Source organism: Drosophila suzukii, chromosome 3 (assembly GCF_043229965.1).
Source record: "Drosophila suzukii chromosome 3, CBGP_Dsuzu_IsoJpt1.0, whole genome shotgun sequence".
In the NCBI taxonomy this organism is placed as follows: domain Eukaryota; kingdom Metazoa; phylum Arthropoda; class Insecta; order Diptera; family Drosophilidae; genus Drosophila; species Drosophila suzukii.
In genome coordinates, this window is record NC_092082.1 from 28,543,968 (window position 1) to 28,566,159 (window position 22,192).

Consider the following 22,192-nt stretch of genomic DNA (forward strand, 5'->3'; position numbering starts at 1 on the left):
ACAAGTGAATATATAAAAAAAAATTATTTTTATTTTTTAACTTCACTCATTCACTATTACAATTTTATATTCACTGCTCTTTGCTCTACAATTGATTCAACTGCTCGATTCGATTCTCAATAACGGACTGCCCTACCTCGAGTTCAATGATCAATAATCAAACCTCGGCTTAAGAGATTTATCTAAAAATTGTTTATCTCGAAATTGATTAATAGAGCGACTCAAGAGAGTTGCAAAAATGGGATGATGCAATTTGGCAATTAAATTTAAATTTTAAAATCCGTCCGGAAATCGGTGTTTACGTTAGCGAACTTTAGGAATCGCTTTGGGGATCTTGTGTTTACGTTAGCGGACTTTAGGGATCGCTTTGGGGATCTTGTGTTTATATTAACCGACTACAGGGATCGCTTTGGGGATCTGATGCTCTGATGCTTACAATATCGGCTTTGGTTTTTACAGTATCCGTTTGGTGTGGTGTCTGTGAAACTGTTCTGGGTGGGAATAATTTGGAGGCGTAGTTGAGAGAAATAGCTGTCTACGGACTTATCTCGGAGTCAGGCAGAGTTGTTTGGAGATTGGCTCTCGGCTCGAAGATGTTTATAAATTGGGTAAGTGCCCCCAAATAATGTGTCACATAACTTGAACGCCCGCTTAACAGTATCAACAATTTAGAATAGAGGCTATGAGGCTTTTACTCACGGCTGTGCTCTGTGCAATCGCCTTGTATACCGGACACCAAGTCAAGATTGGCAGAATATGCCAGTGCTATTCGGGCAACCGTCCGACGTAGCTAGATCAGTCCTCGCAGCAGTCGACCGAGTCTCTCCTCAACATAGCCGTGTATTCGCCTTTAAGAACTTCAGCTACCTGTGTCTCAATTCGAAGACTTATGCTCTCCCGGACGTCGCGACTTAACGATTTTCCCTTTCACTCGCGTTTTGATTCTCGAGGACTGGTCCTTATTTAGGCGCCCTAGTACCGTTAATTCTCGGCATCTCCTTGTCTCCACTGCACCCGGACCCTCACGGGGTCCGAAGTCCGCCGTTTTACCGTTCGACCTTTCGCCCTCTGCGCACGGCAGCACATTAGGGTCCAAAGTGCGTCGATGTACCGATGTTCCTTTGCTCACAGCACGCCGGCGCTCTCTCGACTTTCGCAGTCTCTTTCGTTGTCTTTCTTCATATTGTGACGATCCTGCTCGACGGCTAGACCGTCACAATATATAGAGATAAGTAATAGTTAACTAAGTTTGCCATTGTTATTATTAGTACGTAAATGATATGAAAAGAAGGATTATGATTTAGTAAGTGGAAAGCGAACTTATGGATTTTTGGGGTGTAAAACCAAAATAGGTCAAGAGTGGTTCCGCACCATTCGCCCGAGGTGGCAACCATAGGGAAAAATACTAGGAAATAGAGACAATACCAAACCGATCTGGCAAGGCAGAGGGAAGAAGGATAAATTGGCCACACGGCGGTTTCCGGGCTCTCTCGTCTCTGGTATTTGAAGGTGAACGGTTGCGCACGCGGAAAAGAAAAGGCAAGAAAACACGCGGAGAAAAGAAAGGCCGGTCGGTAGGAAGTAAGGTTAGTGAATCAGTGTAATCGGCGCAGTGAAACCCAGGAATGATTAAACACGACAAATAAAATTGAGTGAACTAATACGAAAAGAAAAGGCGAGCGGTATTGATGTACATAGTGGGTTTTGTTCCCCCCTTCTCGCACCCTTTGTTCCCCGAGCGAGCCAGGCTACTAACGATCGATGACCCAATCGGAAGTGATAAATTAGTTAGGTCGGACATATATATAGCGTCCCGATCTTGTGAAACTCACCCACTAACCTACCTGCACAGTGAGGCGGAAGACCCCCTCACATTCCCGCATGAACCCCCCCCCCCCACGAGGTGATATATCCCTTCGTGCCCTATTAATTCCTCCCCCCCCCACGAGGTGGCAGATCCCTTCGTGCACTATTAACTCCCCACGAGGTGGTATATCCCTTCGTGCGCTACTAACTCCCCACGAGGTGGCAGATCCCTTCGTGCCCTATTAACTCCCCACGAGGTGGTATATCCCTTCGGGCCCTACTAACTCCCCACAGGGTGGCAGAGCCCTTCGTGCCCTATTAACTCCCCACGAAGTGGTATATCCCTTCGGGACCTACTAACTCCCCAGGATGTGGCAGACCCCTTCGTGCCCTATTAACTCCCCACGAGGTGGTATATCCCTTCGGGCCCTACTAACTCCCCACGAGGTGGCAGACCCCCTTCGTACCCTATTAACCCCCCCACGAGGGCCCTACTAACTCCCCACGGGGTGGCAGAGCCCTTCGTGCCCTATTAACTCCCCACGAGGTGGTATATCCCTTCGGGACCTACTAACTCCCCACGATGTGGCAGACCCCTTCGTGCACTATTAACTCCCCACGAGGTGGTATATTCCTTCGTGCCCTACTAACTCCCCACGAGGTGGCAGATCCTTTCGTGCCCTGTTAACTCCACACGAGGTGGTATATCCCTTGGGGCCCTACTAACTCCCCACGAGGTGGCAGACCCCTTCGTGCCCTATTAACTCCCCACGAGGTGGTATATCCCTTCGGGCCCTACTAACTCCCCACGAGGTGGCAGACCCCCTTCGTACCCTATTAACCCCCCCACGAGGCGGCAGATCCCTTCGTGTCCTGTTAACTCCCACACCGTAGCGGAAGGGCAGACCCTTCCGACTTTGACTAATCGAACTTGTTTTCAGCCGACCAAGCTCGAAAGACACTGGCTGCGGCCTCGCCCGAAGGTCCAGCCCGTGGGATTTTTGGCCACGAAAGGACTTGGTATTCTGACGGTACCGTGACCTGATGGGTCCTGGATAACTAGAGCAACACCAAAGTGGCCTAAAGACCCACTAAGATAGAGATCTTTATCCCGAAGGACCGCGCCACTGCCGAGCCTTACCAACCATTTGAGTGAAGGACTCCAAAGAGCAAAAGGAGAAGAAAAAGGAGATTCGCGCATGCCAATAAACTATGGCTAACCCGAAGGAGTCCGACGGCGAATACGAAGAAGCCGATTCAATCGCAAACCCAGGCGTAGGAGTACGATGGATTGACGCCCGCCGCAAAGACGAATTAGCCGCTCTAGCCCTCGAGTTCGGGTTTAGCGCCGACGGCACCGTAGCAGAAACACAGAAGGCATTCGCCACACTTGTGAGCACAGGATCGTTTCCAAAGTCGGCGTGGAAAAGACTCGCTTAACTACAGGAGCAGTATAGCTCGAGAGTTGCATCTCCGAACCGGCTAGGAGACGACAAAGGGCTTATGTCGGGAGCCAAGACGACCCAAGTTAGCCAGAGTCAGGTCCCGCATTTCGCCGGCAACACCTCTCCCGGAAGACTGACAAGCCCTTGAGGAGTTTATCCCGACACGTCACGAGATTTCATCGTCCCGTCCCTCGGAAACCACGGCGGGCCGAAACCGCCCGAGTCAGAAGCTCCATTCACCATCACTCTGCCCCGACATTTGCTAGCCGAGCGAATGCACAAATGGAATCTACGATTTGACGGAGCGTCAGACCCTCTGACCTTGATCGCCGAACTGGTAGAGCGGCACGATGGTTCCGCACGAGCCACTTACCGACAGCTACGTGGGCGGAGTTTCGGGCCGTGTTCTTAGGTTTCTTCTTGCCCCCCCCCCCGTTACTTCGAGCGACTAGAGGACGAGATCCGAGCCCATATCCAGGGAGTGGATGAGACATTTAAGGAGTACTTGGTCGAGTTAAGGACCAAGATGCAGCAAGCCGGATATCGAAAGGAGGAAGAACTTTATCGGATCTATGAAAATATGGCACCAGAATACCGTCTGTATATAAGACGCCACGAGTTCGAGACGTTGGAACAATTAACCTGCATGGCGACGGAATACGAAAGGGTGAGACAGCTGACGTCGAGTCGCGCAGGCACTCATAGGATGGGGACTACAGTTCGGGACAGGACCAACCCTCGTCGGACGCCGAACCCCTTTCACAGCCCAGAGGCACCCATTCAAGGAGGAAATGCAAATCATCAAATGATTAGACAGCCCCTATCAAACATCGACGTACAGCGAGCTTGTAGCAGGTGCGGAGAAGTTGGCCACTTTAGACGGGGTTGTACTAATGCGCGCCTGAACTTTTGCTGGGATTGCGGTCGTAGGAATATATTGACTGTCGATTGTTGTCGCCGAGATACCCCGGGAATCGAACGACGTCTCCGCCGCGATACGGGCGCAGCGGAGACGACCGAAGTCGCAGCCCGACATCAAGGAACCCACCACTAAGGTTAAGCAACGGCCCGATCACTGCTACCGTGCGGATCGGAGGTCGATGGGTGGACGCAACGGTGGATACGGGAGCGTCGAGAAGCTTTGCGAGAGAAGGGTACGTTCGTATGGTAGCGAGACCGGAGGAGATGCTAGAGATCATCACTACGATAGCGTTAGCTGATCGGTCAAGCCTGGCAGTGAAGAAGCTATGGCGCACTCGCGTGGAATTAGCTGGCACGCGAGTGCGGATGCCATTCTTGGTGATGCCAACCATGTTGGATCACGTGATATTAGGCATGGACTTCTTGGCGGCGATGGGAACACAAATACAGTGCGGAGAAGCCACCTTAAAGGTAAAATTGAGCCCGTCGGCGGAAGACCCCCGACTGCGGCCGAGTAAAGTCGACTGGATGTCCTCAGAGGATACGATCCCGGAAGTACTCGAAGAAAGGAGTACGACGGTTCTAGGAAAGGACAAGGACACTATGTATACAGAGCAGAGTGAGGTCCCCGCGCACAACCGGATCATGCGCCAGATGACCCCATCAGGAGAACGAAAGGACGACCGCGGAGGAGACGAGATCAGGAGGTACGACGAACCGGGAAGAGTCTTGGAGTACTTTCGGCCGGACGAAATCGAAGAAGCAGAGGATGGAGAATCAATGACGGAAGAGGATGACCTAAGACCCGACCAGCGGGAATTCATCACCCGAGAGTTGACGCTCTTCAAGGGGCTTCGAGGGGTATCACACGTGGCGGAGCATCGGATTATAATGCGAGACGATAAACCCTTGAAACAAAGGTACTACCCAAGGAATCCGGCAATGCAGAGCGTGATTGACGCCCAAGTGGATGAACTACTCCGAGAAGATGCCATCGAACCTTCGCGGAGCCCGCATAGCGCACCCATAGTGTTGGTCAAAAAGAAGACGGGTGAATGGCGCATGTGCGTTGATTATAGGCAATTGAACGCTCACTCAGTGCCCGACGCGTACCCCGTCCCCAGGATCAACCACATCTTGGAAAAACTACGTCAAGCCCGATACATTTCGACGTTGGACTTAAAGCACGGTTATTGGCAAATACCCATGGCCAAGGATAGCCGTCAGTTCACGGCCTTCACCGTTCCGGGCAGAGGCCTATACCAGTGGAAGGTCATGCCCTTCGGGCTTCACTCGGCCAGCGCAACCTTCCAGCGCGCCTTGGATAGCGTGATTGGTGCGGACATGGAGCCGTTCGCCCTCGCCTATTTGGACGATATCATCGTTATAGGCGCCACGGAGGAACAACATTTGGCCAATCTGGGCGAAGTCTTCCGTAGGCTACGGAGGGCGAACCTGAAGGTGAACCCGAAGAAATGCGCGTTCTTCAAGCTAAGGTTAGTTTACCTAGCCACGTGATTAGCGCCGAAGGAGTCCAGACTGACCCGGAGAAAGTGACGGCCATTACCAACCTTAAGTCCCCTACATGCCTCAAGGAGCTCCGACAGTGGCTAGGCATGGGCTCTTGGTATCGCCGGTTCGTCCCTAACTTCGCAACCGTGGTACAACCGATGACTACCCTGTTGAAGAAAGGCCGGAAGAGGTAAAAAGAAGGTTAACCACCGCCCCCGTGTTAGGGTGTCCCGACTTCGACAAGACGTTTGTGTTGCAAACTGACGCTAGCGACGTGGAGCTAGGAGCGGTCTTGTCGCAAGATATCGAGGGCCAGGAGAGAGTCATCGCGTACGCCAGCCGTCGACTCACAGCAACGGAGGGCAATTACACGTCGACGGAGAAAGAGTGTCTGGCCATCATATGGGCTGTCAGGAAAATGCGGTGCTACTTGGAAGGGTATCGGTTCGAGGTGGTTACCGACCACCTAGCCCTCAAATGGTTGAACTCCATCGAAAGTCCCTCCGGTCGGGTAGCAAGATGGGCGCTGGAGTTGCAACAGTTCCAGTTCCACGTGCGGTACCGTCCCGACAACCCTGTGGAGTCTTTCAACAGATGGCCGAAGTGGACACACCCTGTAAATGGATCCAGGGTATGCGAGTTAATATAAAAGAATACCCCGAGAAGTTCTCAGACTACATGATGGAAAATGGGCAACTATACCGGAATTTGGGACACAGAGCTGATGACGAGGACTACTTCCCGTGGAAACTGTGTGTCCCTAGTTCAAATAGAGTCCGAGTCCTCCAAGAATGCCACGACGCACCCACGACTGGACATCTGGGCGTCCGAAAAACCGTTTCTCGACTATCTCAGAGGCATTTCTGGCCCGGCATGTTTAGGGACGCGATGCGTTACATCCAGCGCTGCGAGTCGTGCCAGAAGTTCAAAACCGCCCAGACGAAAGCGGCAGGCAAAATGTTAACCCGCATAACGAGCGAACCGTTTGACGATTTATGCGCAGACTTTGTCGGCCCACTACCCCGGTCGAAACACGGGATCACCATGCTCCTCGTATTTCATGACGTCTTTTCTAAAAGGATGGAGTTGATCCCGTTACGGAAAGCTACCGCCGCCCAAGTTCAGAAGGCATTCCGGGAACGGATACTGAGCCGAGTCGGCATCCCTCGGAAGATCGTCTGCGATAACGGTACTCAATTTACCAGCCGCATCTTGAATGGGTACTTCCACACGATAGGGGTAGAGATCCAATATACTGCTCCATACTGTCCACAGGAGAACCCTACCGTGAGGACGAATCGGACGGTCAAGACGATGATAGCCCAACTCACTGAGGGAGACCAAAGTTCATGGGACGGGCTATTACCGGCCATCAACGCAAGTGTATCGGACTCTACGGGATATAGTCCCGCCTTCCTGACACAAGGACGTGAGCCCAGACTCCCAACTATGTTACACGACGAGGTCACCCCTGGATCGGCGGTGATATCTAAGGACCCCGCAGAAAAAGGGCTCCAACTCAGAGGAATCTTCGATATTGTCAGATCCAACCACCAACGTGCTTCCCAAGAGCAAGCACGCCATTACAACCTTCGACGCCGTGAGTGGAAACCGAAACTCGGTGACAAGGTGTGGCTACGCCAACATCCTCTCTCGAAGGCGGCCGAAGGTTTCGCCGACAAGTTGGCCCCCAAGTATGACGGTCCCTACACCGTAACGAGGTTCATATCCCCTAACCTGGTCCTGTTGCGACGCCCAGGGTAAAGACGTTCACGCTCTGCCAACATCAGTCAGCTGAAACCCTATTACTCTGAGGACTTTGGGAATGCAGCCACGGAAGAAGACGACGGGGCTGCACTGGGAGGCGACACGAGAGGTTAAGCACGGTAGAGGTTCGCATGGTAATTTCTAAGTTGAATTGTACTAACACACAATGTTATTATCTAAGTACTCTAAGTCGAGGTTTCACTGCACGGATAGGTAGGGAGCTTGAACAATAAGGGTCTTGTATCTATAAATGCAGTATCCGCTTTCAGATGGATGAAGTCATCGAGTTGTCGCGAGACTCTCGAGGCGGTCACCCGAGGTACGCAGAGTCCCTTCCATCGAGCACTCGTGTCATCGTACGGTCGAAGACCAAGTCAGCCGCTGGGAAGGACACGTCGCGGTGATGCGCATCGAGGTCAAGTCGGTCGTGCTTAAGACACCCTGGATACACGCTGAAGGTCCTTATATAGATGAACCTCCATCACCACCGCCGCCCCCCGCACTGGATTGGGACGAGACCTTCCAACCCCAGGCAGAGGTCCCGACATCCCCACATCGGCCGCAGTGCTCGCCGAAGAAGACCCGTGCGCATGAAACCCAGACATCCCCGACTCGCAGGCAACGTTCTCCAAAGCAGACCCGCGTCCAGTCTGTTCAGACGTCCCCAGCTTACCGGCGACGCTCGCCAAAGAGACTCGCGCCCAGGCGGCTCAAACGGCAGACTCGACCCCAGTGGACGAGACCGAGGAGGACGACGTGGCGGGCCAATCGACGTCACAGCAGGGCCCAATCCCCGATCTGCGCCCCGACAGACGAACCGCTGGCCGAATGGGAAGACGGAGTCCTTGATCAGGTATTGACCGAAATCCAGGGGACCGGTTGGGACGGGTCGTTCATGGAGGAGTTCCTGCCCGACGGCTAGATCGTCACAATATATAGAGATAAGTAATAGCCATTGTTTGTTATTATTAGTACGTAAGTGATATGAAATTAAGGATTATGATTTAGTAAGTGGAAAGCGAACATATGGATTTTTGGGGTGCAAAACCAAAATAGGTCAAGATCGGTTCCGCACCATCCGCCCGGGGTGGCAACCATAGGGAAAAATACTACAAAATAGAGATAATACCAAACCGATCTGGCAAGGCAAAGGGAAGAAGGATGAAATGGCCACACGGCGGTTTCCGGGCTCTCTCGTCTCTGGTATCTGAAGGTGAACGGTTGCGCACGCGGAAAAGAAAAGGCAAGAAAACACGCGGAGAAAAGAAAGCCCGGTCGGTAGGAAGTAAGGTTAGTGAATCAGTGTAATCGGCGCAGTGAAACCCAGGAATGATTAAACGCGACAAATAAAATTGAGTGAACTAATACGAAAAGAAAAGGCGATCGGTATTGATGTACATATTGGGTTTTGTTCCCCCACCTTCTCGCACCCATTGTTCCCCGAGCGAGCCAGGCTACTAACGATCGATGACCCAATCGGAAGCGGTAAATTAGTTACGTCGGACATATATATAGCGTCCCGATCTTGTGAAACTCACCCACTAACCTACCTGCACAGTGAGGCGGAAGACCCCCTCACATTCCCGCATGAACCCCCCCCACGAGGTTGTATATCCCTTTGTGCCCTATTAATTCCTCTCCCCCCACGAGGTGGCAGATCCCTTCGTGCCCTATTAACTCCCCACGAGGTGGTATATCCCTTCGTGCCCTACTAACTCCCCACGAGGTGGCAGACCCCTTCGTGCCCTATTAACTCCCAACGAGGTGGTATATCCCTTCGGGCCCTACTAACTCCCCACGAGGTGGCAGACCCCCTTCGTACCCTATTAACCCCCCCACGAGGCGGCAGATCCCTTCGTGTCCTGTTAACTCCCACACCGTAGCGGAAGGGCAGACCCTTCCGACTTTGACTAATCGAACTTGTTTTCAGCCGACCAAGCTCGACAGACACTGGCTGCGGCCTCGCCCGAAGGTCCAGCCCGTGGGATTTTTGGCCACGAAAGGACTTGGTATTCTGACGGTACCGTCAACAACAAGACAACATCAGACAAGAGAGTGAATCTGTTGTTAGTAGATGCCCCTGGTTGTTCACGGCCTTTATTTGGGCAGTTTATTTTCGGTTAATATCTAAACATTTTATTTTCCGGGCTAGGCCTTCACTTGATTTAAATGTAACGATCCATGCTAGTCTGTATAGCCGGATCAGAGACTAACAATATGTGGAAAAAATCTTAAAATTTTAACCGAACTAACAGTCATGTAAACTGACTTTGGACTAAAGGGCCTTGATAATTATTGCTGTGTTGGCAGATTGTTTTGAAGATTACGGGTTCTGTGCAAGACCCGTGTTACCCTCCTTGCAAAATTATTTGCGTGCAGTAAGCCGCTTTCTGCTTTGATCCTTTATCTTTAGCCGGCGGTATGCCAAGATCCCAGAGAATGTTTTCGTTCCGCTGTATAATATCAATGTTCTTGTTGCGTGCGTTCCCACAAAGCTGGGAGCCGAAATTCCGAATGAACTTAAGAGTGATTATGTAGGGCAGAACCTTGATATCCAGACACAGGGGTGATCGAGAATTTGAAATGCATTGGTGGCTGCTAGCTCTAATTTTGAGATGTACTTTCTTGCATTCAATGTGTCTCCGCCAGGTTAAAAGTCTGGCAATGTTGACCCCGAGGTACGTAACATCGTTGGCCTAGGATATCTGCGTACTTTTCATGGTTTACGGGGGCACGATTGTCTGTTAAGAGTAAACGTTATATGTTTACACTTTTGTTCATTAATTTTGATTCACCATTCTGATAACCACTTCTCAACTACCATCAGATGATCTGCAAGTTGAGCTGTTGCTCTCTCATTGGTCACCCAGAGCGGGTCAGGACTGCGGTGTCGTCAGCAAATGTGAACATTTTTAGCCTTGTTGTTGCATTTAATCTCATCGCGAAGGCTCTGTAGTAAACTAATGCTTTTTTGTCAGTATTATTATGATTTTATATATAGGGCCTTCCAGCCACACCCGGTCAAATAATTGAGAGACATCGAGGAATGTCGCATTTTCGATGTTCAAAGGCTGTAGGAATTTCTGAAGTTACCCGGTTGACCTGCTCGATTGTTCGTGCCTTTCTCGAAACCCGAATTGATATGCAATGCGATTGTAATTTTATAGATGTAGCTTACAAATAATTTGTTGCAAGCCTCTGGTGAAAGTGGTGCTAAATGCGTTTCCTGACTAAGATTCCGGTGCCGCCGTGGGCTTTACCATCCGGATGATCTGTGCAATACAAAGTGTATACTCTTATTTGGAAGTTGTATTTACTTGTCAGATGCGTTTCTGGCAGCAGGATTACGTATATGTGGCTTTTAATGAGGAATAGAGTTACTTCAAGTTTGTTCCGTGAAAAGCCGTTGGAATTCCACATGGATATTTTGCATTGTTGTTTTCAGGAGGGACATAAAGTTCATCATACTTTGTTATAAAGTCGATATCATGTTGTACTTGTCCTTGCTTGCTAGAGCCGCTGTCGGATTTTCTAGGTTTTTCTCGATTTATTTGGGCGGCGTTATTTAACTTCACACAACGCTTACATACTGCTTGGAAAATGGAAGTTTGGTATAATAAATGGTGAAATGAGTTGTATTCTAGGTCGGTGAATGTTGATTATGTTAACAGTTTGCGTAGTTGGCTTGGCTGACACTGCAGAATGTGCTGACAGCTTGGAGGGTGAGTGTTCCGTCAGATCGAACGGTAAGTTTGTGGTAAATCGAGGCATCCGTTGTCTTTGAATACAATACTGTGATCACCAATTTTCATCTGCAGTGGGTTCAATTGGACGCCTGGAACTTTCGACTACTGCTGGTTAGTGGGGTACTGGTCATGTTGAGCAGGGCGGCTTTGACTTTTTTTGAACTCCTTGTCCCGGTTCGAGACTAACAATATGTCCATAAAATCTTAAAATTATAACCGAACTAACAGTCATGTAAACTGACTTTGGACTAAAGGGCCTACATAATTATTGCTGTGTTGGCAGATTGTTTTGAAGAATACGGGTTCTGTGCGAGACCCGTGTTATACTCCTTGCAAAATTATTTGGGTGCAGTAAGCCGCTTTCTGCTTTGATACTTCATTTTTAGCCGGCGGTATGCCAAGATCCCTGAGGATGTTTTCGTTCCGAACATACCACGGTGCCCCATGGCCATATTTTTGGTTGTGAGCGCTGTATAATATCAATGTTGCTGTTGCGTGCGTTCCCATCGAGCCGGCGTCGGATTTTCTAGTACTGTTTTCAGGGCACTGGCGCATGTGATTTCCCCATTTGTGCTTAAAGGTCAAAATGAAGATCTGGTTGCTTTCGTAATGAAAACGTCAGGTGTGGTTTAGAAATGCACGTACTAATTTGTGTATTTTGAGAGCGTGCAGGTTTTGATCTTTGAAGACGACTCTTCAGATTTTTAAAGACTGGCCAGCCTCTGTAGTTTGCGGCAAGGTTTTTTCCAAAGGTAGGTATATTTTTTTAATTTGGGTATTCTTTGTTTGTAGGGCATATATCAGAAATGTGGAAGCCTCCATAAGCTACTTAGGCTGATTGAAGGCCGCAGTTATTTTTAGTGTGTCCATATTCCTGGTAGCTTGTGCATTGCAGGGGACCGTGCTGCATGTGCGGTTCTTCAACAGTAATCCTTCTATGCAACAGGAATTGCAGCTTGTAGATCTGATGCACTTAATTTTTTTTTCAATGCTCTGCTCTCTGGCTCTAATTCGAGGATGAGTCTTTTTATTTCTGTTGATTACATTTATAATATTTTTGGCGAAAAAGCCTTTTCCTTTCAATGCCTCTATTATCTTAGTGGTGCTTTTAGGTATTTGGTTAAGACTCGAAAACGATCTTTCGTGAATATTCCCTTTAACAAGAGGAGTAACGCAAAAGTGGTAATTTCCGACCAATGGAACAATTTTCGTTACTGGGACATTCGAGTTCGTTTCCCTTGTGTAAATTGGTGGGGCCTTTGATTTTTTTCGCACCGCTTGTCCAGGCTAATATTGATTATTTTGAACATCCGACATTAAATCGAATCTGATGTTACTAGATGCCCCTGGTTGTTCACCACCTTTATTTGGCCAGCTTATTATTGGTTCTTTTTTGAACATTTTGTTTTCGGGCTAAACCTTCGCTTGATTAGAATGTAACGATCCATGCAAGTCTGTATTTCCGGATCCGAGACAAACAATAAGTGGCCTGTTAAGAGTAAAAGTTAAATGCTTCCACTTTTGTTCATTAAATTTGATTAAGTCTGATTCTCAACTACTACCAGTTGATCTGCTAATTGAGCTGTTGCTCTAGTTGGGCATCCCGAGCGGCCCAGGATTGCGGTGCCGTCAGCAAATGTGGACGTTATTAGCCCTTCTTTTGTAGGAACATCTGCTCTGTACAGGATAAACAGTGTAGGGCCCAGTGCTCTACCTTGTGGAACTCCAGTAGGAATCAAGTAACTTATGTTTGTATTTTGGCAGTAAGGTTATAATTTTATGCATAAGGGCTTTAAGCTTAACTCGGTTAAATGCTTGAGAGACATCGAGGAATATCACACTACAATACTCGCGATGCTTAATGGTTGTTCGAATTTCTGATGTTATCTGATTGACCTGCTCGATAGTTCCGAGCCTTTGTGAGCTCTTAAAATTGGTGCTATGCGCGTTAAAAGGCATTTTTCCAATAATTTGGGCAGGCACGATAGTTAATTTATTGGCATGTGCGATGAGGCAATCCAAGGCTTCGGTTTCAATGCGATACAATACGATTTTAATTTTTTTGGGAAGTACTCAAGTCTTGATATCCTGTGAAATAGTTTGCATATAAAAATTTACTGCACAGTTTGGAAGTTCAATTTTCATTTTTGGGGCTATAAAAACGGCTCTCTTGCAATTTCAGTGCGAAGCGACAGTAGATCGTAGAGTTTGTGGCGGAGTTTGGCCGAAATACATTTTGTAGGTGCCGAACAAATGTTGCGGCTCTGTCTTCGTCGTGGGCCCAAGTACCCGAGAAGTAGCTGTTTCTATCGGAGAGCCTAAATTTATATGAGCTCACCACAATGGATGCTTTGTACTGGCCGGCTATAATTTCTCATTGTAGTTTTTTGTAGAAGTTTAAGAAGTATCCAAGCATTATACGCCAATTCGGAGCTGATACAGCATTCGGAAGTCTGGGACTCTATCCCAGTAACTAACTCCATCGTCCTCCCCGCTTCCTCGGCGGTACTGCCGTTATGTACTACTTCACCATGAAGGGAATGCCCTTGAGGCTCTCGAGAATTCTATCCTATTGGAGTTACGCAGTCTTTCTGCGGTACGCAGTTTTTTTTAGTAACTATTGTGGCTATATTGCATACATTAGACCAATTTTCTTCTGATTCGTTTATTTTTGAATTGCGTACAGACAAAAAACAAGTGTTCTGCGTCTTTATTAACCGAATCGCAGAGTATAGTGTTTGAAGCATCCAGGTCCTGTCAACAGTGGCGTTAAGTAGAAGTTCAAATACACATGCTTCCTTCCCAGCCATCTCTGCAATTTCAGAGTGAATCAGCAGCTGCGACCGCTGTGCGAAGCTCTACTGATTCCGCTGCTGGCAGGTCAATTGGCACAATCCCCGATATTACCAACGCCGCATCCTGGGACACCGTGCGAAACGAACAGCATTCCCGCAGAGCTCATAATCTCTATACGGTTTTGCATTCCTGCATGCAACTTATATGATCGCTAATCATATGGGAGCAGCGTACATCAGCGTCGATGTGGCAACGCTAACCAGAAATCTACGCTCTGGATGCCTCGGTCACCGCGTATTTGTCATAATTTTAGAGATTACGGCCGCCGTCCTACTTGCTTTGCCACTACCGTACGCTAGATGTTCTTTGAAGGATAGCCGGTGGTCAATCATGACACCCAAATACTTTAGGTTTGGGCAAGATGTAATTGTGGCTTCTCCAATTTTGATAGTAGCCGCCTTCACGTTTTCCCTGCAACTAATCAGAGCTGCCTCAGTCTTGTGAGGTGTCATGGCGAGTCCCTTGGAATAGAGCCATGCCCTTGGTCGTTTCCCTGCTTCTTTGCTGATTCTTTCTGCATCCGAAAGGTGTTCAGCAACCTCGACTATGGCTACGTCGTCCACGAAGCCAATAAGTCGTGCCTCATCAGGCATAGTGATCCTAAGGATCCCGTCGTACATGGCATTCCACAACAATGGACCTAGAACTGATCCTTGGGGGACTTCCCCACTGATATAACTCGCTACTACTCTCTGTATATAGATTGGAATATTTAGGTTGCACAATGCATTTAATGTGTGATGCCAGCTAGCGGAGTTGAATGCTATAACAATAATGGTTGGGTTTTGAAAAGCGTAAATGTCACGAATTTCAATTTTCAGGCGAGATGTTAGATTGGGAAGGGTGCCGCACGCAATTAATAACAAAAGTTCCGACTCTCGGTCGCCAACAATTAGGGTGATGTTCTTGCCACGCCTCCCAAGGTGACTATACCCAATATCTTCATAAAAAAAACTTGCGTGCAAAGGACAAGCTGAATTCGGTGTGAGGATCACCACACATCCTAGCCATATAGAACTGGAAAGGGGTTAGAAAGGGATATAAAAAAAGTTTCTTTGCTTCAGATCATGCCTCCGAACGTCCAAGACCTCAGATTTTTCGAGGCTTGATTTGCCCTCCCAACCTATGGCAATTAGCATCCTGGATAAAGAATCCCCAATTTTAATAATAGCCCCATACGTCCAGAGGTCTCAAGGGGTCATGTTAGCTCGGGTCACAAAATAAGGGTTTTTAGAACATTATAAAAGTTTATTTAACATCTAAATATAATAAGAATTAAACCCTGACATAGCCATTAAAAACATATTAAATAAGATATAAATATATAAATGAATAATATAGGAATACAATTAAATAAATTAAACATATACGGGCAATGCATATAAAACATAAAATTTAACTCCAGTTCCTTACAATTTCAAAATTTAACTTTCAGAGGGAACAATGCTAACAAAACCATTTGTATTTATATTAATTTGAATTGCAAGTGCATCGAACAAAAAAGCGAACAAGCAAACGAACTTCAGTGCAAGTGAGGTTCGATTGAGTCCTTTACATTTGAGAGGTTTTTTTTCTTGATTTATATTCACCATTTAAACTTTAATTTAGGCACTGGATATTCTTTAAGCATCTTCACTCGATTTTCTTTCCTTTTGCCTTATTGCCATTTCTTTATTCCATTTTTTTTCTCGTTTTGGAATTGGCTTTGGCCCACAAAACTAACAACTAACAACTAACTTATTCACTAATAAAAAAAATCTATCTAATTTAAAAGTAAACTCTCCTTTCACCGAACCGCATTTCTCTAAGCGACTAATCGCCTTTTCTTCTTCACATTCACTTCACGGCTGCAGTTCCACGGGGCTTTTAAATTTGGCAAATTTTCCCGGGCAAATCATTCGATCAGCGCATGACCGTCGCCGATTCCACTCCACGAATTCGATCCACGCCTTGGACACTTTTCCGGCGGAAAACTCGCTTTTTTTATGAACTTTTCGGAAGTAAATCGTTAGATTTAGAGCTTTAGAGCGCGGTCGCGAGACAACTAGGCGCTCAAACCCAAATGATCGACGGTTGCCCCTTAAGTGAAACTCAAGCCGACCCATTGAGCTTTCACTTTTGTGTTTGTTCTGCGCCAATGAAACTCTCAAAAAAGTATATTTTCCGACCGCGGCTCCTGCTGGTCTGCGCCGTAGACATCAGGTTCCACCGTTTTCCACAAATATAGGCTGAATGATTTCGCTTCCGGTGATGGTAATGCAGGTATAAGCGTCAAGCCTAGCAAAAGAATGATATTTTGGCCAGAGTTTCTCCCTAGATCCTCTGCACTTCCTTACCTCTACGGACTTAGCGCTGGCGAAAGATAATTCGCTTCATTGCTCTTTCCATTGAACTTCTGCCCCTGGTCACGAATCTGAACTGCACTTATTTCACCCAAGCGTAGTGTAGCTATGAGTTATAAGTCTTAAGTCGCGCAAAACCGATCCTCAGGAGATGTGAAAATGGAAAGAACGCTATGGACGCTTGACTCTTGGCGCTAGCCCCTGTGGAGACCTAGGAGAGGAGAGATAATGCCCCATAGTGAGGTTGACATTTCACCATGTTACTCTCCTCCAACTCTTTCCCTTTCTTTGCCCCTTTCTAGTTCTAACATTATCTGCGCCATCTGCGCACCTTTACCAAATATATGGCGAAGTATGTTTACCATTAAAGTTTTATTGAGATTAAGAACTACAAATTTATTATTATCAACACACGTGTGTCGCTCGCTGATTCTTGCCGATAAATCTCCCGAGTGTTGCCACACCATTCTTTTAAGTCAGCTGGCAAGCTTCTGTTGGCGCTGCTGCCATATTAGGTTGCCACAGTACTCCCCCTCCAGTGAATGCGTCACGAGTCCTGGTTTGAAAATTTAACTCCATGACTTCTCTCATATGTCCTGGTCAGTCTAGGGGTAACTTCTTCTGAATCCAACTGGCGGTCGTCCTTTACTAAAAATGCTGGTTTGAGGCGATCAACTGATACTGCAGTCTCATGGTGTGATAGTAAAAACACGATCGTTTTCGCGTCTGACAATCTCATGAGGACCAGTGTAAGGGGCTTACAGAGGCTGCTTTACGGCGTCAGTGCGGAGAAATACATGTGTACATTTATCGATCCCTTTCAATACGAACATCTTCTGCTTGATATGATGTGCTGTTGATGTCGGTCGCACTTTTTGCATGTGCTCTCGAAAGATACTCAAAAACGAGGTGGGTCAACCGTATCGTCCAAATCGGTAAAAAACTCATTTGGCAGTCGAATAGGTGTTCCGTATACCATTTCTGAGGCTGAAGATTTGATGTACTCCTTGAAACAGGTACGAAGTCCAAGCAAATCTGTTGGCAGTAACTCCGGCCACGGAGTACCCCTGTTGCACATCAAAGATGACTTAAAGGATCTGTGCCACCTCTCTATGAGTCCGTTTGACTGAGGATGGTAGGCCGTCGTGTGTATGTGTTTACTTCCAACCAGATTAGCAAGATGTTTGAAAACTGCTGACTCAAATTGTGTTCCTTGGTCCGTAATTATCGTTTTTGGAGAACCAAATCGAGATATCCAGTGAGTCCAGAACGCCGTAGCTATTGTCTTAGCGAAATATCTGAGAGAGGTACAGCTTCTGGCCATCGCGTAAATCTATCAATCATCGTCAGACAGTACCGATAGTTTTGTTGTAATGGCATAACTACAATGTCAAGGTGAACGTGGTCAAATCTACCGTTAGGCACTTCGATCTTTTCTGGTGAGAGGTGGTTGTGTTTGTGGATCTTAGAGCGCTGACAAGGTAGACATTCGAGGACATTTTTATTCATCGAGGGCCATACAAACTTTTGGCGCACTTGACGAACTGTTGGCCGACCACTGAGATGAGACAAACCGTGAACGAACGAAAACACAGCATTGCGCAAAGATTGGGGTACATAAGGACGAACGCTACCTGTATAAACATCGCAGTAGAGTGAGATGTTGTCATCAAATCGAACCCTTTGAAGTTTTAAAGATGTGGTTCCTTTTAAAAGGTGTACAAGTTCAGGATCTGACGCTTGCTCCTCTTCAATTTGCGATAATTTGATGACAGTCGGCATTGTTATACAGCATAATCTTGAAAAAGCGTCTGCGACTGCATTCTCGGATCCTTTCACATGCATAATAGTCGTGCAGAATTGAGAGATGTAAGCCAAATGTCGTAGCTGTCTCGGTGATGCTTTCTCTGGTCACTTGTGATCCGTTCTGATGACAAAAATGCGTCCGTCAACAAGATGTTTCAAATATTTAATGGATTTGAAGATAGCGAGCAGCTCTCCGTCGTACGTTGAGTAATTTTTCTCCGTGTTGCTCACCTTCTTTGAGAAAAATCCTAGCGGTTGCCAATTTCCGTGTGTACGCTGCTCCAAAACTGCTCTGATTGCGAAATCGGAAGCATCGGAAACCAGCTGAAGTTCAGATTTTGGTGCGGGAAATGACTAGAGGGCTGCGTCTGCTATGCTTTGTTTGCAAGCTTCAAAAGCTGCATGGAGTTCTGATGCCCATTTAATTTTACGTTGATCATTTTTTTTAACATCCTTTAGCAACTTAGTGAGCGGTGCTTGTATGTGTGATGATCGAGCCAAACATCTGCGATAGCAATTTATAACACCCAAGAAACGACCAAGTTGGCTTATGGTTTCAGGATGTGCATAATTAAGAATGGCATCTATGCGTTCGGTGGGTGGTTTAATTCCAAAATCGTTGATCGTATAGCTGAGAAAGTTTACTTGAGACTGCGCAAGCCGGCATTTGGTCAGATTGATACTTAGGCCATGGTTCTGAAGTACTTGCAAGACAGCCCAAAGAAGTTCTTCGTGTTCAGCGATGAATGCGACGTTATAAGTATGTCGTCTGTGTAGCAATAAACGAAGTCCATACCGCGAAAGATGTTGTCCATAAAGCGTTGAAATGTTTGAGTCGCGTTTTTTAACCCAAACGGCATGTATTGAAACTCAATGAGTCCAAAAGGAGTACACACCGCTGTTTTTTGGATATCGTTTTCTGCCGTGGGAATTTGGAAGTATGCTTTAACCAAATCGAGGGTTGAAAAAACTTCTTTACTTGCAGTTGTTCCGTAAAGTCGTGTATATGGGCGATTGGGTAGCGATCTGGTATGGTAATTCAATTTAGTTTTCGATAATCTCCACATGCCCGCCAGACACCGTCTTTTTTGGTAACCATATGTAACGGGCTGGACCAAGGACTTTTTGACGGGCGACATATGCCTTGCTCAATCAAGAAGTTTATTTCTCTATTGGCAGTGACAAGTTTTTCACCGGAGACTCGTCGTGGTCTATCAGCAACAGGTATTCCATTTGTTTCAATGTAGTGACGCACGTCGTGTTGCGTAGCTGCTTTTATCGATGGCTTTGTCACGTCGACGAATTCACTTAGAAGTTTTTGAAATTTGGACATACACTGCACTGTGGAAACTGATATGTGTTTCGCTTGTGCAAGACATGATGGTGTTGATAGTCCAGTAATTGAGTCGATCAAGCGTTGGTTTTTAAGATCAATGAGCAATTGGAATTTGCTCAAAAAGTCTACCCAATAATAGCTGTGTGCACGTCAGCGATAATGAACGGCCATGTAAAGTTTCGGCGAAGATCCAAGTTCAGCTGAGTGACGTACTTTTTGTAAGTATGAATGACTGTCTGGTTCGCTGCGTACAGTGTCAAATCGCTTACAGTAGTTTTTTGTCTAACCAGCGTTCGTGGTATGACGGAAACCACAGATCCAGAAGCAACAAGGAAGCGGGTGTGAGATGTGCGATCGGTGACGTGTAGGCGATGCTCCTGTGGAACAGCTGCCTGAACTGTGGGCTCGCTGGTTATAATCGTACTGACGCCGACCAGCGTGTCGGGCGACAGCTCCTTTAGTTTAACGACGATGAGCGGGGACATGGTGGGCGGCACTTTTGAGCGTTTTCCCCAAATCGGTCGCGGTAGAAGCAAAGCTTCTCTGTTGTTGTTGATTCGAATTTCCAGTTTGTACGTGGCCACGCGATGAACTGCGTGAGCGTCCTTGGAATTGGAGACGTTTGACATCCTTTTTCAATACGTCAAACTTCTGTGATAGCGAACGCAAGTTGTCGTTGATCTTTTTCCAGGGGTCTTGGAAGTTGCGCAAACAGGTGGGCCCGCTGCAGTCGAGGTGTTCGTGCTGATCGCAAAAGTGGCGTTGTGGTTTACCGCTTCGAGCATCTTATCTGCGATCTTAGCGAGCTTATCCAAGTCCGTCTCTTCCCAGACTGTAAGAGTGGGGCGAATTGACGCCGGCATCTCTGTCAGGAAAAGAGAGAGAATAATGTTCTCGATGCCCGGGTCCGGAGCTAGTCGTCGCATGTTGGACAGGATCTCAGATGGTTTTAGACCAGATGTACCTCCACCCTGCAGAAGTCGGCGTAGTTTCGACTTTGGAGATTCCGCTAATCTTGTAGTAAGCGATTTTTAATTGCTATGTACTTTTTTTCGTTGGGTGGTCGAATGGCTAAGTCTTCCATTGCCAAAACTATATCCTCCTCCAGGTGAAGGGTTACAAGGTCGAACTTGTCGGTGTCGTCGATAATCTGGTGCAATCGAAATGACCGCTCCACTTGCGCAAACCATAGTTGAGGGTTGCTATGTGCGAATTTTGGCAAGTGGACAGTCGCACGCGTGAGTGTGCGAGTAGTCTCATCCCGGTTGCCAGGTGCATTTGTCAGAAGTGCCTCGAGTTGCTGCTGCAGATCTCGGACTTGAGCAGTTAAATCAGGATTTGAATCCGGCATGATGAATGGAAAATCGGAGCGATCGCTTTCTTCGTCGAAATTTAGCCGCCTACCTTTTATTTTTCGCAAATCGTATTTGCATCTGTTCATTCAGTGCGCAAATTCATAATTGTGAACGTGTGTGTCAATTTCATACAATAAGTAACTTTTACTATGATTTAACTTTCGGGGGTCACCACTATGGCGAAGTATGTTTGCCATTAAATTTTCATTGAGATTAAGAACTACAAAGTTTATTAATTTTATCAAGACACGTGTGTCGCTCGCTGATTCTTGCCGATAAATCCCCCGAGTGTTGCCACACCATTCTTTTAAGTCAGATGGCAAGCTTCTGTTGGCGCTCTGCCATATTAGGTTGCCACAAATATCTTTTTCCTGCAGATACAAGCGTTACAAAGCCCCCTCTAAGAATCTGGCTTGGGGTTTGACACCCTAAGACAATGACCGATCGATTAACCCTCTCCGTTGCGTTTGACTGGGGCGAATAAGCAGCGGTCAAAGTGTGGGAAATAGAATATTCCCTCAGCCCTGAACTGCGATCCGTTGTCGGACATAATCGTTTCTGGTACGCCGAAAGTATGAAACAGATCTTGCTGCAGATATTTAATTACCACCTCTGCCGTGAACTTCTTAACCGCCTTCAAAAATACAAACTTGGCGTAATGGTCCACTATGAATATTCCAATATTACCGCTTCGAGACCGAGGATATGGACCGAGAAAGTCTATATAAAGACGCTGGAAAAATCGCTTAGATACAGGCGATACGCCCATTGGTTATCGTTGTGTTATATTTGGCGCTTTGGTGGACTTGCAAATCTCACAAGATTGTGTATACGACTTTACGCCGTTAACCAACCCCGGCCAATAATAATATCGGCGAACCCTTTCCAAAGTCTTATGAATGCCACCATGAGAAGTAAGAGGGTCATCATGATTCTATTTCAGAACCTCGGCAAGTAGGTCATCTGGAATCCATAACTTTCAACTGAAAATATCATGCAGCCGATCTCCTGTTGCATGGTCGTATCTCCGATAAGCGAGTCCATCTACAACTTTTAAGTCCGGCAACTGATCCTGCGTAGTATTGACTTTTTCTACCTGTTCTAGATACTTGGCCGACTTGAACTCTGGTGCTTGAAGGTCTACTAATAGTCCATGTCTCGCCGCTACTGCAGCTACTTCTGCCTCATTGACTCTAGACAATGCGTCTGGTACAACATTCATTTTCCCACTTCGATGTTCAATTTTGAAATTTAACCCTTGCAATTTTAAAGCCCATCGAGCTAAGCGGGAGTGGAGATC

At 47.0% G+C, this 22,192-nt stretch overlaps 1 protein-coding gene across 1 annotated transcript; it reads right to left on the minus strand.

Annotated features, from left to right (window-relative positions):
- Positions 1 to 19,662: 19,662 nt before the first annotated feature.
- Positions 19,663 to 20,888, minus strand: LOC139352715 (uncharacterized). Its single transcript, XM_070995344.1, has 3 exons — positions 20,631 to 20,888; positions 20,311 to 20,532; positions 19,663 to 20,142 (listed from the first exon to the last, which is right to left on the minus strand). Exons 1-3 carry the CDS (start codon positions 20,886 to 20,888, stop codon positions 19,663 to 19,665), a joined length of 960 nt encoding a protein of 319 aa, XP_070851445.1.
- Between the last annotated feature and the right edge of the window lie 1,304 nt (positions 20,889 to 22,192).